This window comes from Cucurbita maxima, unplaced genomic scaffold, assembly GCF_002738345.1.
Source record: "Cucurbita maxima cultivar Rimu unplaced genomic scaffold, Cmax_1.0 Cma_Scf00011, whole genome shotgun sequence".
In the NCBI taxonomy this organism is placed as follows: domain Eukaryota; kingdom Viridiplantae; phylum Streptophyta; class Magnoliopsida; order Cucurbitales; family Cucurbitaceae; genus Cucurbita; species Cucurbita maxima.
Window position 1 is genome coordinate 3,758,550 of NW_019272027.1, and position 16,191 is coordinate 3,774,740.

Sequence of the window (16,191 nt, forward strand, 5' to 3'; positions counted from 1 at the left end):
GTGTCGTGATTCTATTTAATCGATAGAGTCGTGTCGAATAACAAGAATGGTACATAAATTTGAATTGAACTCTTTTGTTGGTGTCGCCTAATATGGCCAATGTTTTAATGTTTCCATCTCTTCAAATTATTATTATTTATTTTACTTTATGAAATCAATAATTTCATTTCCACGTCAAACAATATCCCACGTGTCAACTGCCGTCCACGATTACGAGTCTCCGCGACCTTCCTACCTATCAACTGTCTCCACGTGTCTCAAGTTTAATTAGCTCGGCCCGCACTTTTAGAAAATGGATTTTCACGTGGCAATTCCTAGTACACTCATTTTAAGAATATTTTCAATTTTTTTTAAATTACATTAAAATTTTAATATCATCAAATTTATTTTTTTTAATCTGATTGATTTTCAAATTAATCACTAAATAATTATATAAATTTCGCAAATTTTTAAAATTATACTACATATAATATTTTTATTCTTTAAAATTTTATCTAAATACATATTTTATAATTTATTAAACACGAGAATTTAAAATAATTTTTTAATTTTAAGCCTACCAACTAAAATTATATTTAAATTAATTTTGTAAGTTAAAATAATTCATTTATATAAGATTTATTAAAAATGTTTTTCATATAATTATTGATTAGTTTAATCATTTTAAAATCATCTAAAAAATATAAATATTTACCTACTTAATTTTTCTAAATATAAATTGGACCAACGTTATTAATAGATAAGATTTTTTTAGTGCCATAAATAAAGTATCGGGATTTAAATTTTTGACATTAAAAGAGTTAGTATATATCAATTAACGCTAAGCTACGATCATTAAAGCTAATTTATCGATTCCATTAAAGAAAAATTTTAAAGGTAATTTTTTTAAAAAAATCTAAAAATCATAAAATTATATATTTAGGATTTTTTAAAAATTTAAACCTTAAAAATGATTGAAGTTCCAATTTTCAAATAAAGAAATCCCTAGCAAGAGGGGAATGAAGAAGAAAAAGGTGCTCTTATTGGTTTTTTGTTGCCTTGTGAAGCAGCCGCCGTTGTGCTGGTTTTTGTAGACATTGCCACGTTCTCTACCATTTTCTCAACCTTTCTAGCTCTCAGTCGCTCCGAAGTCCATCGATTTTCCTTTAAATTGCTGCCAAAACCTTGTCCATTGATACCCAGATCATTATAGTTCTTCCCAAGAACATTCCCAGCTCTGCATAAGGAATCCATGGATTCTCAGCTTCTAAATCAGCGCCCAATTTCGTCTATTCTCATCATAATCGGTAACCCATCTTTGTTTTTGAAGGGTTTTTTGTGTATGTTCTTGCGTTTTCTTCCGTAGTTTGGGATTTCGACTGTCGGGGTTTGATTTGGCAATTCAGCTATGCAGACCGAAGCGCTTCCTTTGGTGGATAAGTTTCAACTTAAGGAAGATGTTAGCTCTGTGTGAGTGTTCTTCATTTTGTGTTGAGTTTGCGTTCTTTCATGGTTGTTGGTTTGGATTTTTGTTTATGTGAAATGCTTGATTGTACAGGTTTCCAAAGGAGGTTCCCTGGGTTCGTTATCATGGGATTTACAAAAATCTTGAGATCAATTTAATTTGGCCTGGAAAGGATTTGGCCTTGGGTATGCTTAATTTATCCTTGCTTACCTTGTTTTTTTATTCAATTCTTTTAGTGGATGATGTTCATGGATTCTTTATGCTGAAGATTTGTAAAGCATTTTGAAAATTGATGTGAGATCCTGCATTGGTTGGAGAGGAGAACGAAGCATTCCTTATATGGGTGTGGAAACCTCTCCTTAACAAACACGTTTACGTAATGGGGTTGTTACAGATAGTATTAGAGCCAGACATTGAGCGGTGTGCCAGCGAGGACGCTAGACTCCCGAGGGAGTGGATTGTAAGATCCCGCATCGGTTGGAGAGGAGAACGAAGCATTCTTTATATGGGTGTGGAAACCTCTCCTTAACAAACGCGTTTACGTAATGAGGCTGTTACAGATAGTATTAGAGCCAGACACTGTGCGGTGTGCCAGCGAGGACGCTAGACTCCTAAGGGGGTGGATTGTAAGATCTCACATCGGTTGGAGAGGAGAATGAAGCATTCCTTATATGGGTATCGAAACCTCTCCTTAACAGACGTGTTTACGTAATGGTTCAAAGCAGACAATATCTGTTAGTAGTGGGTTTGGGCTATTACAAATGGTATCAAAGCCAGACATTGAGTAGTGTGACAGCGAGGACGCTGGGCTCCCAAAAGGGGTGGATTGTGAGATCCCACATCAGTTGAAGAGGAGAACAAAGTCTTCCTTATATGGCTATCGAAACCTCTCCTTAACAGACGCGTTTACGTAATGAGTCAAAGCGGACAATATCTGCTAGAAGTGGGTTTGGGCTGTTACAAGTGGTATCAAAGCCAGACACTGAGCAGTGAGCTAGCAAGGACGCTAGGCTCCCAAGAAGGGTGGATTGTGAGATCACACGTCGGTTGGAGAGGAGAACGAAGCATTCCTTATATGGGTATTGAAACCTCTCTCTAACAAAAGTGTTTTAAAAAACTGTGAGGCTGACTGCGATATGTAATGGGCCAAAGAGGACAATATCTGCTAGCGATGGGCTTGGACTATTACAAATGGTATTAGAGCTTGACACCGAGTGGTGTGCCAACAAGGACGTTGGGTCCTCAAGAGGGTGGATTGTAAGATCCCACATTGGTTGGAGTGGAGAATGAAGCATTCCTTATATGGGTGTGGAAACATCTCCCTAACAGACGCGTTTTAGAAAACCGTGAGGATGACGGCGATACGTAACGGGCCGAAGCGGACAATATCTGCTAGTGGTGGGCTTGGGCTGTCACAAATGGTATCAAAGCCAGACACCGACTAGTGTGCCAACAAGGACACTGGGTCCCCAAGGGGGATGGATTTTGAGATCTCACATCGGTTGGAGAGGAGAACGAAACATTCCTTATATAGGTGTGGAAATCTCTCCCTAACAGACCCGTTTTAAAAATCGTGAGGCTAACGGCAATATATAATAGGCTAAAACAGATAATATCTACTAATAGTGAGCTTGAAGACGTTTAGTATCCCCATTCATCCTGTTCAAGCTATGATATTTGCTCTAAGACTAACTTTTTTGAATTCACTTGATTATTTCATGGTTGATCTGTGAGAAAACTGGGTCTAACATGTTGTACTCTGCATGAACTAGCTTTCTTCTTGTTTCCCTTTAGACCCTTTCTCGTTAACTAAACATGGCCTCTTAATATTACATGATCTAGTTCAGATTGGCTTGCTCTGGCTGCAACTGATGTGTTTATTATGATTTTGTTTCGGACGCTGTTAGACTCTACTTCATTAACAACATATCAACATATCAAGCTTGTTCGCTGAACCTATTTATTATTGAACTGTAAACGCGGTGGTTTCGCTCCTTAGTTTTGGTTTTTTCTCCTTCACCTCATAAACAAGGAAAGACTCAAGATTAATTTGAATGAACTAGGAAAACACAAGGTGGTAAAAACAGATATTCTCATAAAGGTCCATTTACAGGTCAGGGCCTTGAAGCCCTATTGTCTCGTCTTGCTGCTTCGCCCCTCGCTTTTTGAATAATTTGCTGTTGCTATATCCTTGTACTTCGTCTATTTTTGTTAGTTCCTTGTTCTTATTTCAGCATTTTGCAGATAGACATTGGCTGGTGTCCTGTGTTTTTCTTTGCTTTGTACTTGTATGATAATGTGTTCAAAACAGAAGTTACAATGTCAGTTACCTCTCAGGGGTTGATAGCGTGGGCACAATTTCGGCTTCGCTCGTAACCTATGCTTCTGTCCAAGCATTGCAACCAGACCTGATTATCAATGCAGGCACTGCTGGTGGTTTTAAGGTATGTGTATGTATGACTTAGCTAGCAAGCTATTTTTTGGTTTCATTGTTAAAACCTTTGCTTGTTCATCATGCACATGTTGTCGTTTTGCCACACAGATTTGTTCTTCTGACCTTGATTCAAAGTTTAAAGAGAGCATCGAATCAGTAGTTTCCTTTATTAACCTGTCAATCTCTTTTTTGGGTAGTTCATTGTCCATTTGCTTTTCTTTAGACTTGCTCAAGCCTACCGCTAGCAGATATTGTCCTTTTTGGGCTTTCCCTTTCGAGCTTCCTTCAAGGTTTTTAAAACGCGTCTGCTAGGGAGAGATTTCTACACCTTTATAAAAAATGTTTCGTTTTCTTCCCCAACCGATGTGGGATCTCAGAATCCACCCCTATTCATGGCCCAGCGTCCTCGCTGACACTTGTTCTATTCTCCAATCGATGTGGGACCCCCCAATCCACCCCCTTTTGGGACCCAATGTCCTTGCTAGCACATCGCCTCGTGCCCACCCCCTTTGGGGCTCAGCCTCCTTGCTGGCACATCGTCCGCTGTCTGTCTCTGATAAATGACGGCTCAAACCCACTGCTAACCGATATTGTCCTCTTTGGGCTTTTCCTTCGGACTTCCCTCAAGGTTTTTATAACCTGTCTACTAGGGAGAGGTTTCCACACCCTTATAAAGAATGTTTCGTTCTCCTCCCCAACCGATGTGGGATCTCACACAGTGTCAATTTAGCAATGTCCCATCCCTCTCCCTACATATGTTTGTCAAATTCATAAGTCGTGGTTGTGTTCCTTTATCCAACAGTTACCGATCAAATCTTCCTAAAATTCAGGAATTTTATTTTCTAGTTTAACCTACTAGAAATTGTGGAGGGTTAAAGATATTTCGTGTTTGTGTTTGACCGATGGTTTGATTGCTCGCTACCAGGCAAAAGGAGCGATTATTGGCGATGTCTTTCTGGTATCCGAGTGTGCTTTCCATGACAGACGTATACCTATTCCAGTAAGTATTACTTTCTAGAGTTGAAGAGGCACAATGTCCTCTTCAGCTTACAATTACTTCCGAACTTAACAGGTCGATCATCAGTTTACATCGTAGTCTCGCACGTTTGTGCGTAAAAGTTGAGCACTTTGTTCTGTGATGTGTGATAGTATGATATAGTAAGGAGAATTTGCTTGTGGGTTGAAATTTAACAGCTTTAATTTTCCTGCTCCTTAACTCTGCCTCAAAGAATATTGTCATTACATTACAGGTTTTCGATTTATATGGAGTCGGATCGAAGCAAGCAATGTCGACACCCAATCTCCTTAAGGAGCTTGATCTAAAGGTGAATTTCCTTTAAAAGAATTGTTTGATCATCTACAACATCAGTTTGTTTTGGTACTATGATGTTTTAAAGTACACAAAGTTACTTACAGACTTTCAATGAGATGTAAGAGCTTCGATTTTCCTCGAAACGTACTACAAGTTACCATTTTGAATAGCTTTCGCGTCCACGATGAACCCCCAACTCCTTGAATCATTAGTTGAAAATATGCTACAAGAAACATGCCACCAGCTTGAAACATTTGTTTTTGTATCGTTTCTTCCCTCAGGTTGGAAAATTATCAACCGGTGACTCGCTAGACATATCTGCACAGGATGAAGCATCGATTCTAGCTAACGATGCCACGGTTAAAGATATGGAGGTAAAAGCTGAACCGTTGATGCAGCAACCTGGAGATTGCCTCTTAACTCTTTGAAGTTTGAATTTCAGGGAGCAGCAATTGCCTATGTAGCAGATATCTTCAAAGTTCCTGCAATATTTGTAAAAGCTGTTACTGATATCGTCGATGGCGAAAAACCGACTGCAGAAGAATTCTTGCAGAATTTGGCCACAGTTTCTGCAGCACTGGATCAAGCAGTTACACAAGTTGTAAATTTCATCAGTGGAAAGTGCATTCATGAACTTTGATGATTGCTAGCTACGATTTTTTCCCATACGATACAAGATATTGAACCGGCAATATGTGATGTAGAAGAGTCAATAATACCCTAAGCAGATGAACTTTTGAAGATTATATTATGAACTCTCTATTTTATTGTATCCTAAATGTCTATCGGCTATCCCGAGCAAACTAATACATGCTCTCGTGCACTGGTTATTTGGGAATGCGATGGACGTGTCGAGTCAACTGGACAGAAAATGTGCTTTAACCAAATCTCTATCTTACTAGTACACACAGCTTAAATGAATGCCCCGCTTCTTAACTAAAATCTATACTGATTTTCAAGTCACATGCCTTCCATTGTAGCGTTTGAGCATTTAAACTTTCTAGGTGATGAACAGGTAGTGCAGCTATATAGCTTTGTTGCCCTTGCAAACTGGAAAGAATCATTTGGTTCCCAAGTTTCAGAGATGGGAAAGGGAAATGGAGCACTAGGAGCTACCAAGGGAAAGGCTAACCCTGGCAGAGCAACAATTCTGGCTCTTGGGAAGGCCTTCCCTCCCCAACTTGTCCTTCAAGACTACCTGGTTGATAGCTATTTCAAGGATACGAGCTGCGATGATTTAGACCTCAAGCGGAAGCTCACTCGACTCTGTAATTTTATACCTTTTCTTTACTCAGGCGGGGGCGGGGGCAGGGGTGGTGCAGAGATTCTAAATCCAAAATAAAATTTCATATTTCATTGATCGGATAGAACTTCTAAGATGATTTCAGAATTTTATAATTTCACTTCTAAGATGATTTCATCTGAGTTTTGGTTTACATACCTGAGATTGACATTTAGTTGAAGCTGATAGATGCTAGTGGTTGTTAAAATTGCTCCTCTTTAACTGAAATAACTGTCATCTTCTAATGGCAATCCACAGGCAAGACAACATCAGTCAAAACTAGATACGTGGTGATGTCAGAAGAGATCCTGAAGAAGCACCCAGAGATGGCAATGGAAGGCCAAGCAACCATAAAGCAAAGACTGGAGATCTGCAACAAAGCTGTGACAGACATGGCCATTGAAGCCTCACAAGCTGCTATTAAGAACTGGGGAAGGCCACTTTCACACATTACCCATTTAGTCTATGTCTCTTCAAGTGAAGCTCGCCTGCCTGGTGGTGATCTCTTCCTAGCAAGAGGCCTTGGACTCAGCCCTCACACCCAACGGTTCATGCTTTACTTCATGGGTTGCTCTGGAGGCGTGGCAGGCCTTAGAGTCGTCAAAGACTTGGCTGAAAACAACCCCGGAAGCCGAGTTCTGCTTGTCACCTCTGAAACCACCATTATTGGGTAACTTTTCAACGCCCCCAAAAGCTCATACACCATTTGTTCTCAGAATTTAAACATAAACATCGATTTCTTTACAGCTACAAGCCATCAAGTGCCCGTCGTCCATACGATCTGGTAGGCGTGGCGCTATTTGGGGATGGTGCTGGGGCAATGCTAATTGGCGCGGACCCTGTTTTGGCCCATTGAACGGCCACTCTTTGAGCTGCACACCGCAACCCAGAAATTCATTCCAAACACCCAGAACGTAATCGATGGGAGAATGTCAGAGGAGGGTATTAGCTTCACAATAGCAAGAGAACTTCCTCAGATAATCGAAAAGATAACATCGAAAGTTTCTGTGAGACATTTCTTCAAACAGTTGGGCTGCACGAGAAAGAATACAACAAAATTTTTTGGGCAGACATCCAGGTGAGCCAGCGATACTGAATAAGCTAGAGAAGAGACTCGGAACTGTTACCTGAGAAGCTGAAGGCGAGCCGGCAAGCTCTGATGGACTATGGAAATGCGAGCAGTAACACAATCGTGTATGTGTTGGAATACATGGTGGATGAGAGCTTGAAGACGAAGATGGGTGGTGGGGAAATTGAGGAATGGGGATTGATTCTGGCGTTTGGACCTGGGATTTCGTTTGAAGGGATTCTGGCGAGGAATCTTTCCGTGTGAGGAGCATATTTCTGGCCTCGATTATCAGTATGAAATTTCGATTTCTGCTATACATTGCTTTCAGAAAGGGTTAATGGAATCGGTTGTTTGTGTGTTGTGTTGCTCTGATTTTGTTTTAGCAATCCCAGAAAGAGGCAGGAAATTGGGATTTGTTTGGTTTCTTCAATCTCTTTCTTGTTTCTTCCTTGCCCCTCTCACCCTTTTGCTTTGCTCCCACAAAACTTGTAACTTGGAATGTTCATCCGCTCATTATAAGTCATTTTTCTTCTACCTCTCAATGAGACATATACCATAGTTTTAGCACCAGTGACCTATTATCTGAATGACCTATTATCTGGGTGACAAGAGTTCGAGATAAGCTTTTATTGTTTCAACGCACTCGTTAGTTGAGTGGTGGTTTAGTGAGTTTTTTCTCTAGATTAAGATTCGGTCGTTGATAGAGAGGAATCACCTAGCCTAGCATTAGGCTCGACTAGTTTTGGGCAGATTGCTTTTAATAGCCTAATTTTCTTATCTCCAAGGACGGCCTTATCTAAACTATAAGCATCTAGAAATAGTGAAACTACCTTTCAACATGTAGATCTCGAAAAGTTACATGAAATTTAAGAAGGAAAAAAACTCATTCAATTTAGTTATTGAGTTCAAAATCCTGACCCACTCGGGAGGTGCAGGGCAAACGATTTCAAAGCGAACTCCCATTTATTAGATAGAAAAGATCGTCAAGTTTTACGCTGCTTATTCCTTCCAATTTAACGGGCATTCTCAACATTATGCCTTGAAGAGGACTAAGTTTGATTCCTAAAAAAGGTCAAAATATAATGTTTCAAAGAGTATATTATAATAAGTTTCTCAGAAACGACCAACGGTAGAATATAACATGTTTCTCCTAAAAGCAAGGGGGTCTCCCAAAAGTTTTACTTATAAAAAGCACTAATAGAGCTAAGAAGAGAGTTAGAACCAACAAGCTTCAGTGAGAAGCGCTAACAAGTCCATGAATGTGACCTTTTCATTAATGGCTTCATCTGCCTGTCTTCCTCCAGAGACACCATGCCTGCATGCGACGGGTCTTCCAGCATCATCTTCGCTACTAAATAACCTGCAATCGACCACGTCTGAAACTTCCTTGCCTGTTTCCCGATGTATCGGCCGAGTTTCCCGTCGTAATATTCAGGCCAGCTGTCCTTCAGTAGCCTGGTTTCAGCTAGTTCGATTGCACGTCTTGCAATCTGGGGTCGCCCGGTTTTGATACATGCAGCTGTTAGAAGCCATAGGAGAACTGCAAGAATTGCAGCAATGTCATCAATCAATGTCTGTTCTAGTGCAACTTCAAAATTCGGAGGGATTCAATTTGTAACAGTCCAAGCCCACCGCCCACCGCTAATAGATATTGTCCGCTTTGGTCCCATACGTATCGCCGTCAGCCTCACGGTTTTAAAACGCATATGATAGGGAGAGGTTTCCACACCCTTGTAAGAAATGCTTCGTTCCCTCTTCAACCGATGTGAGATCTCACAATCCACTCCCTTTAGAGGACCAGTATCTTTGCTGGCACACCATCCAGTGTCTGGCTCTGATACCATTTGTAACAGCCCAAGCACACCACTAGCGGAAATTGTCCGCTTTGGCCCGTTATGTCTCATCATCAGCCTCACGGTTTTAAAACGCGTTTATTAAGGAGAGGTTTCCACACCCTTACAAGGAATGCTTCGTCCACCTCTCCTAAGAAAAATCTACTTGTCATAAGGTAATAGTCTCCTAAACAAATGCGCAAGTACATGCTCTCAAGTCGAAAACAGAAACAATGGGAACTAACAAACGTGTCAACTACCTCGTCAAGAACCACGTTTTCTTTTTACCACACCACAAATACAAGGTTTCGGATTTGATCCCACGATCTCTTAAGAAAAGTAGAGGTGCATACCTGGCCAAGAACCACCATTGTGGTAACTCCATCTCGTATTTTTTGGATCACACCCGGTTATAATCCGCCACTCATGGCTTTCAATGGCAGGGTAACAAACCTTTAGCGGCATTTCTCCGACCAGTTCTTCCCACCGTGATTCAATAAGGTCCATAATAGCAGTGGACTGTTCTGGAGTTGCCAAGGCAGAAAGAATTGCAATGCAGTTGCCCAAGCAAAACCAGCGGAAGTCCATTCTTGCAGGGCTGACATTTCCAATAAAGTAACCGCCATGAATTGGCATGAAGTCGAAAATCCATTCGGGAAGAGAATCGGGTATTACGTTGAACTTGTTCAAAGCAGTGTGAGAGTATTCTTCAGTTTTATATCGATATATATCGTTTAGTTGCTTTAGGTCTAGCCAAAAGTAAGTTCTCATGTGATAGCTCAAAGCAAGAAGTCGTTTTGTTATTCTTTCGATAAAGTCCTTCCCCTCGTGGTCGTGCTTTAGCAAAAGCAAAGCACACCTTAAAGCCATAAAGAAAAGAGCTTGAATTTCAATTGGGTAGCCATATACACCCTGAAACCAATAATAAAAGCAATAAGACATAAGAGATGAATGAATAATAATCATGTTTTCGACTCGAGAATGCACAAGTGCATATAGCTCATTTTATTATGCGACCTATTAGGACACAATAAAGCAAGATACTCATGGTAGATAAAGACTCATAGGGTTGTCTTTGATGAAGCCTTTCGTCTCCCACAAAGAAGGAAAAAGAAAAGGTACATCATAATGTAACACCGCTATCAGATATTGTCCTTTTTGGGCTTTTCCTTTTGGGTTTTCCACTCAAGGTTTTAAAACGCGTTTGCTAAGAAGAGGTTTCCACACCCTTATAAGGAATGTTTCATTCCCCTCTCCAACCGAGGTGGAATCTCATAATCCACCCTTCTTGGGAGCCCAATGTCCTAGTTGGCACACTGCCTGGTGTCTGGCTCTGATACCATTTGTAACAGCCCAAGTCCACCACTAGTAGATATTGTCCACTGTGGCTCGTTACGTATCACCATCAGCCTCACGATTTTAAAACGCGTCTGCTAGGGAGAGGTTTCCACACCCTTATAAGGAATACTTCATTCCCCTCTCCAACCAATGTGAAATCTCATAATCCACCCCTCTTGGGAGCCCAACGTCCTAGTTGGCACACTGTCCAGTGTCTGGCTTTGATACCATTTGTAACAGCCTAAGTCCACCACTAGTAGATATTGTCCGTTGTGACCCGTTACGTATCACCATCAACCTCACGGTTTTAAAACGCGTCTACTAGGGAGAGATTTCCACACCCTTATAAGAAATGTTTCGTACTGATGTGGGGATCTCACACATAACAAAGTCGGCCTAGATAATTTTCGGTTTAAATCTTATTTTGAAACAGATCTGAAAATTGAAAACCAAGATGGATTTAAACCATAATTTTAACAACATGTGATCATTCCATTCACAGAATCCAATATCTCAAACTGTCTCCCTAGTGAATTCCAGAACTCCAGCTTCAATTGTTAGTTTCATCATTATGTGTTTAAAGGGCAAGGTTGAAAGAAACGCACCATTCGTCTATCAATCATGCAGCATCCATCGGCACAGAGAAGAGTAGGGAACGTGTCGAACCCTTCGGAAAGACAGAGACTCAAAATAAGGCGCATTCCCTTTTGACATTCTGGTAGTTCAGCCAAGGAAGAGTCACCAGTGGACTTTGTGTATGCTCGTAGCAATATAATCCACCAGAATCCGGAGTCAACTGGAGCAACTCTTCCTATTGCACTCTCTCCAAAATCTGCAATTAAAGTTTCAGAATTCCTCACTGGATCATGAAGTACTTTGAAACTAGCAGGCATCACCCCTTCTCCAAGCTGGAACCTGTCGATCTTTTTCTCCCACGACTGAAGCCGTAGCGTCTTTAAAATGAAGTTTTTTACAATCTCAGGCTCCCCATTCATTAGAAAAGCAAATGCGCTTGGGACAAAGTCTCTCACGAACACCTATGTGAACAAAGAAGTTATGTGTGTGTCGGGCTCTCAATTCAGATCAATATAAGTTCTAGTACGAACAATTAATCAACTAGTAGCACCGAGACAGATTCAAGACACAAACATGACAAGATATAGACCATTTCAAAAGGTTTTTAATACATGAACACAATAAATACACATTTACTATAATACATATCACTTGTATACATTAGAACCAGTTTTGCTCTAAAATTTTGTTATAGTTTATGATGTTTATGCATATACGATACAATGCTTTATCTCAAAAATTCAAGATTGATCCAAGCGGAATCGTTAATTTTGTAAATGATTAAAAATCTTAATGCAAAAGGAAATTCCAAGTCAATAATGCTTAAGCATTTAGACATGTTTCACTCTAGACATGTTCCGAGGTATTCGAGACGTATTTATTGTGTTTACAACTGTTCAGCGCATGTCCGACAAATTTCAGAGTATCAGATACAAACATGTTGTCCAAATTGAAGTATCCATGCTTCACGGGTACGAGAACGAAACATTTTAAACCCATCCAAATGATTAACAAGCAAGATTAAACACAACCAAACAGGGATTGAACATTGAATGCAAGTAATTATTGATGCAGTGTTCTTACTTGATCATAATTAAGATTTTCTTCAGTACTGTCCAAAGCAGCAATAGTACCAACTGGTTGGCCACGAAAATGGACCAACGAACGCCTCAAAGCATCCCAAGCTTCGGCCACCATAGGATGCTGCTCGAATCCAATCTGGGATCTTGGAGTATTGAAATCCGATCTTCTACCAGGAGATGGAGTTTGATCATAATTGTCTATCAATCGAGTAAAGTTCTCCGAAGAAACTCTCGAAGATAAGCGTGGGGAGAAACCAATCGCCAAGTCCGCAAGCGATCTTTCATCAAATGATCTCTGTCTCTCCATGTTCAATGGCCTTGGCCTATCCAATAGCTTGGAAAACTCACTTTCTTCAATCTGACTATTATTGTGTAACGTATCGTTGTTTTTAACACTCCCATTCTGGGTCGGATTCGACGAAGAAATCGACATTTCTAGACAACCTAAACTCTCTGCAAATTTCACATTCATCGTTTCATCAACCGCAAGAGAATGATTTCTCAAGGTAACGGAGATTGGATTAAAATCATAAACCCCAAATGCAAACAGATTTAAGAACAATCCCCATCAAAACAATAGCTTGGAAAACTCACTTTCTTCAATCTCATTAACATTGTGTAACATATCGTTGTTTTTAACACTCCCATTCCGGGTCGGATTCGACGAAGAAATCGACATTTCTACACAACCTAAACTCTCTGCAAATTTCCCATTCATCGTTTCATCAATCGCAAGAGAACAGAGATTTGATTAAAAACAGAGCATCAAAATCATAAACCCCAAATGCAAACAGATTAAGAACAATCCCCATCAAAACAACAACAGCTACATTACATCAAGAAACACAAGAACTCACCAGCGAATTTCTCAGACTCTCATGGAAAACGCAAGCTCCATGCAAGGCTGCAAACACAAAAACGAGTTAGAACTGGAAAAGTTTGCAAAAAACAGGAAGTGGGTATTCAGGAAGAAGCAAAACAAGAGCGACCCATCAACAATGGCGGGGAGAAACACGAGAAAAAAGGTGAAAAGGGGGCGATGGAAACGGGTGTGTGAAGATCAACAAGAATGGAGGGAGTCGGTTTTGAAGGGGCAGAGGAAAATAGGGGTTTGTTAGGGCACGTGTACGGTTTGAAAGATCCAAGGTGGGCAGTGATTTGATTATGGCTACTCTTTTCCAACCTTTTCTTCCCTTAATTTGTTTACGGTTTCAGAAATTTCTGTTTGAGTTGAGAAAGAGATGAAATTTGTGGAAGGTTGAAGACGCGTTTATGGTGATGATTGAAACAACCCATTATGATTATACGACCCCTCGTTATCAGCTGTTTAATGAACTCACCTCTAACAAATTGTTCATCTATCATTTAACACTTCCCAAATATAACTAATTTCTTAATTATATCTTTTCGCCTTAGACTAGAGATGTTCACACGGGACCGATCCATGAAACCTTTATCATCCCCATTTTTGCCTGCTATTTTAATCTTCATTTTATTTATTTTAGTTGGAATCGTTCTGAGTTGATGTGTATGTATTTGAATTTATATTACAAAAAGTTAGGTGGGGCGGGTACGAGATATAATCTCCACTTTGGACCTCGTTTAGCTAATAATGAGAAATCTCTCTCCATTGCTTTCTCCTACTTTAAAATTTCTCTGAGTTTCCATATTTTTTTTTTGATAAGTTTTATGAACCCATGTCGCTCCATGGAACCCATTTGGATTTTTCTTGCACGTTTGAGGGTTCATTCGAAACAAATTTGATAAATTCTTATGGTGTTCACCAAACATTTTCGAAAGTTAACCTAAAACAAGCTCAATGAACTCTAATGATGTAGGGTCTCAATGACTCATAAAGTCTCGAAATCTCTAAAGAGGTAGGACCATTTGTTCGGTCTCAATGACTCATAAATTGGTCGTATGTAATTAATAAAAATATTTATAAAGATTTTCAAATATTTTAATAAATTCCCAAAAAAATTTTAAAAATATTATTAGAGGGGATGAAAGTCCTAATTTAGAGAATGATCATAGGTTTATAATTCATTAATAATACGATACCTTTTAGAAAAACCAAAAGCAAAGCTACAAAGTGAACAATATCATAAAATTAGAGTATGTCTCGTGTATTTATTTATTTTTTTTTCAAATCTAAAAATATATTTTAAATATTGGAAATTTGAATTATTTTTTAAAAAACAAAAAATAAATTAAATAAATTGCTATTAAGGAACCTAAACTAGATTAAAAAAATATAAACCCTTAATTAAACTGATGCATTGTATCGTGCAGATGTGTCGTTAAATTTTAGAATAAAAAAAAAAAATCAACGGGTTACGAAAAAAGTAGATCAACGGTCAAGATTGACTCAATCACCGACCACCACATGGCTCCCCATACATTTCCCCACACTGAACCGTACCTGTAGTATTCCTTCCGCTATAAATTCACTGGACTAAGCTCCCTTTACTCTCCATCTCCAATTCTCAGACTGTCAACAAAGAAATCCCCAAATCAATGAGCAATTACAGAAGCAGAACCACCGCAGATTCAATTCTCGATTCTCTCTCCCTCAATCCTCTGCCGTATCCTGTCCTCCTCCTCCTCGCCGTCGTCTTCATCTTCCTCGGCGCCTCCTGGTGGCTCTCCTACGAGTCCGCCGTCGAGGCCGCTGAGGATCAGATCAACTGGATTCTCTTCGCCACGCCAGTACTCCTCATCATCCTCGCTCGATTCCTCTCCTCCGTCGATCCTAGCTTCTTTTCTTCCTCGCCGTGGGACCGCCGCCGCAGAACGCACCACCTCCCTGCCGAGGGAAGTTCGCCGTGGGGCGTCGCTGCGTTGATCGTGCTGCTGCTTGTTCTCGTGCAGTTCCAGTCCTCGTTCCGTGAGAGCTGGTCCATATAGATACCTTATGTATATAGAAATGGCGTACGCGATCGCTCCTCTGCAGTGGAGCGCGTTGCGGTTGATTTGATTTCATAAAAGGTATGTTTCCGTTGATCTAACTTTTTGAAAAAGGAAATCCGTGTTTATATATACAGTGGATGTATGTTGTATTATTGGATGGAAATCTTATCAGTTGGCCTTGGTTTTTAGTGCTTGAATGAAGATGAAGATGAAGATGAAGAGGAACTGTTTTTGTTTATCAAATAAAAATAAATACTCGTAGATTTTCATTCCTGTAATTTGTGCATCACTTTGAAGCTATGAATAGAACAGATCACTTGTTTTCTTCACCATAGGCGCTTAGTTTCCTTGGAATTTAATTTGAATAATTTTCTTTTTAGAACAAACAAACATATATACACATTTGACGTTCGATCTCTTCTCTAATGTTGAATTCAAAAAACAAAAAGAAACAAATAATTAGATTACTTGTAACAGTGAGCATTGTGATTACTTTTGTATTTTTGTTTAATTTATTTTGTAGAAAAAAAACCTTCCTATTGAAGCATTTTAAATTACTTTTGTTGAGAGTTTCCATGTTTTTGGAGAAAGTCAATTGATTGACGATTTAAAAAATTAGAAAAAGAAATAGTGAATTTAATAAATTAAAGGCGTCCGGAAGTTTAGGGAGAAAAAAAAGAGGAGAAACTTGATCTTAAAATCTGGCCGTTGATCGCGGTTTGATCAAGTAATTGGAAAGAGTAAAACACCGTACTTCAAATTTGAATTCCTGGTTGAAAGTTAGAGGTCTATTCAAAATAATAATATCCCCTAATGCGTGGACCAATCACCTTTTGCCAAACCTTTGGAGGGAAACGAAGAGATAGGGTTTTTTTTTTTTTTTTTTTTTTTTTTTTTTTTTTTTTTTTTTTT

The 16,191-nt window shown here is 39.5% G+C and overlaps 3 protein-coding genes and 1 pseudogene across 6 annotated transcripts; 3 read left to right on the top strand and 1 right to left on the bottom strand.

Annotated features, from left to right (window-relative positions):
• Window positions 1–1,002: 1,002 nt before the first annotated feature.
• Window positions 1,003–6,031, top strand: LOC111486247 (5'-methylthioadenosine/S-adenosylhomocysteine nucleosidase 1-like). Its single transcript, XM_023133294.1, has 8 exons — window positions 1,003–1,286; window positions 1,386–1,449; window positions 1,538–1,629; window positions 3,782–3,888; window positions 4,804–4,878; window positions 5,129–5,203; window positions 5,472–5,564; window positions 5,633–6,031. Exons 1-8 carry the CDS (start codon window positions 1,232–1,234, stop codon window positions 5,828–5,830), a joined length of 759 nt encoding a protein of 252 aa, XP_022989062.1. The 5' UTR covers window positions 1,003–1,231; the 3' UTR covers window positions 5,831–6,031.
• A 103-nt stretch (window positions 6,032–6,134) lies between these two features.
• Window positions 6,135–8,073, top strand: LOC111486237 (annotated as a pseudogene).
• Window positions 8,074–8,783: 710 nt separating this feature from the next.
• LOC111486232 (probable alkaline/neutral invertase B) lies at window positions 8,784–13,673 on the bottom strand. 4 transcript variants are annotated; one of them, XM_023133273.1, is made up of 7 exons: window positions 13,359–13,673; window positions 13,227–13,273; window positions 12,964–13,059; window positions 12,371–12,822; window positions 11,317–11,748; window positions 9,727–10,285; window positions 8,784–9,081 (listed from the first exon to the last, which is right to left on the bottom strand). In XM_023133273.1, exons 3-7 carry the CDS (start codon window positions 13,046–13,048, stop codon window positions 8,786–8,788), a joined length of 1,824 nt encoding a protein of 607 aa, XP_022989041.1. In that variant the 5' UTR covers window positions 13,049–13,059; window positions 13,227–13,273; window positions 13,359–13,673; the 3' UTR covers window positions 8,784–8,785. The 4 variants fall into 4 exon arrangements, with proteins under 4 accessions (XP_022989041.1, XP_022989040.1, XP_022989039.1 ...); XM_023133272.1 differs by having other exon boundaries at window positions 12,964–13,068; XM_023133271.1 differs by having other exon boundaries at window positions 12,964–13,068; window positions 13,227–13,673.
• A 1,164-nt stretch (window positions 13,674–14,837) lies between these two features.
• LOC111486253 lies at window positions 14,838–15,613 on the top strand. Its single transcript, XM_023133302.1, has 2 exons — window positions 14,838–15,357; window positions 15,469–15,613. Exon 1 carries the CDS (start codon window positions 14,887–14,889, stop codon window positions 15,274–15,276), a length of 390 nt encoding a protein of 129 aa, XP_022989070.1. The 5' UTR covers window positions 14,838–14,886; the 3' UTR covers window positions 15,277–15,357; window positions 15,469–15,613.
• Window positions 15,614–16,191: the final 578 nt, after the last annotated feature.

Coding starts and splice junctions, on each gene's coding strand:
- LOC111486247 (XM_023133294.1), top strand. CDS start 1,232: ATGGATTCTCAGCTTCTAAATCAGCGCCCAATTTCGTCTATTCTCATC. Junction 1,287..1,385: donor GTCTATTCTCATCATAATCG/GTAACCCATCTT, acceptor TTGGCAATTCAG/CTATGCAGACCGAAGCGCTT. Junction 4,879..5,128: donor ACAGACGTATACCTATTCCA/GTAAGTATTACT, acceptor ATTACATTACAG/GTTTTCGATTTATATGGAGT.
- LOC111486232 (XM_023133273.1), bottom strand. CDS start 13,048: ATGTCGATTTCTTCGTCGAATCCGACCCGGAATGGGAGTGTTAAAAAC. Junction 12,823..12,963: donor TGTTAATGAGATTGAAGAAA/GTGAGTTTTCCA, acceptor TGAAATTTGCAG/AGAGTTTAGGTTGTCTAGAA. Junction 10,286..11,316: donor GCATGATTGATAGACGAATG/GTGCGTTTCTTT, acceptor TATTGGTTTCAG/GGTGTATATGGCTACCCAAT.
- LOC111486253 (XM_023133302.1), top strand. CDS start 14,887: ATGAGCAATTACAGAAGCAGAACCACCGCAGATTCAATTCTCGATTCT.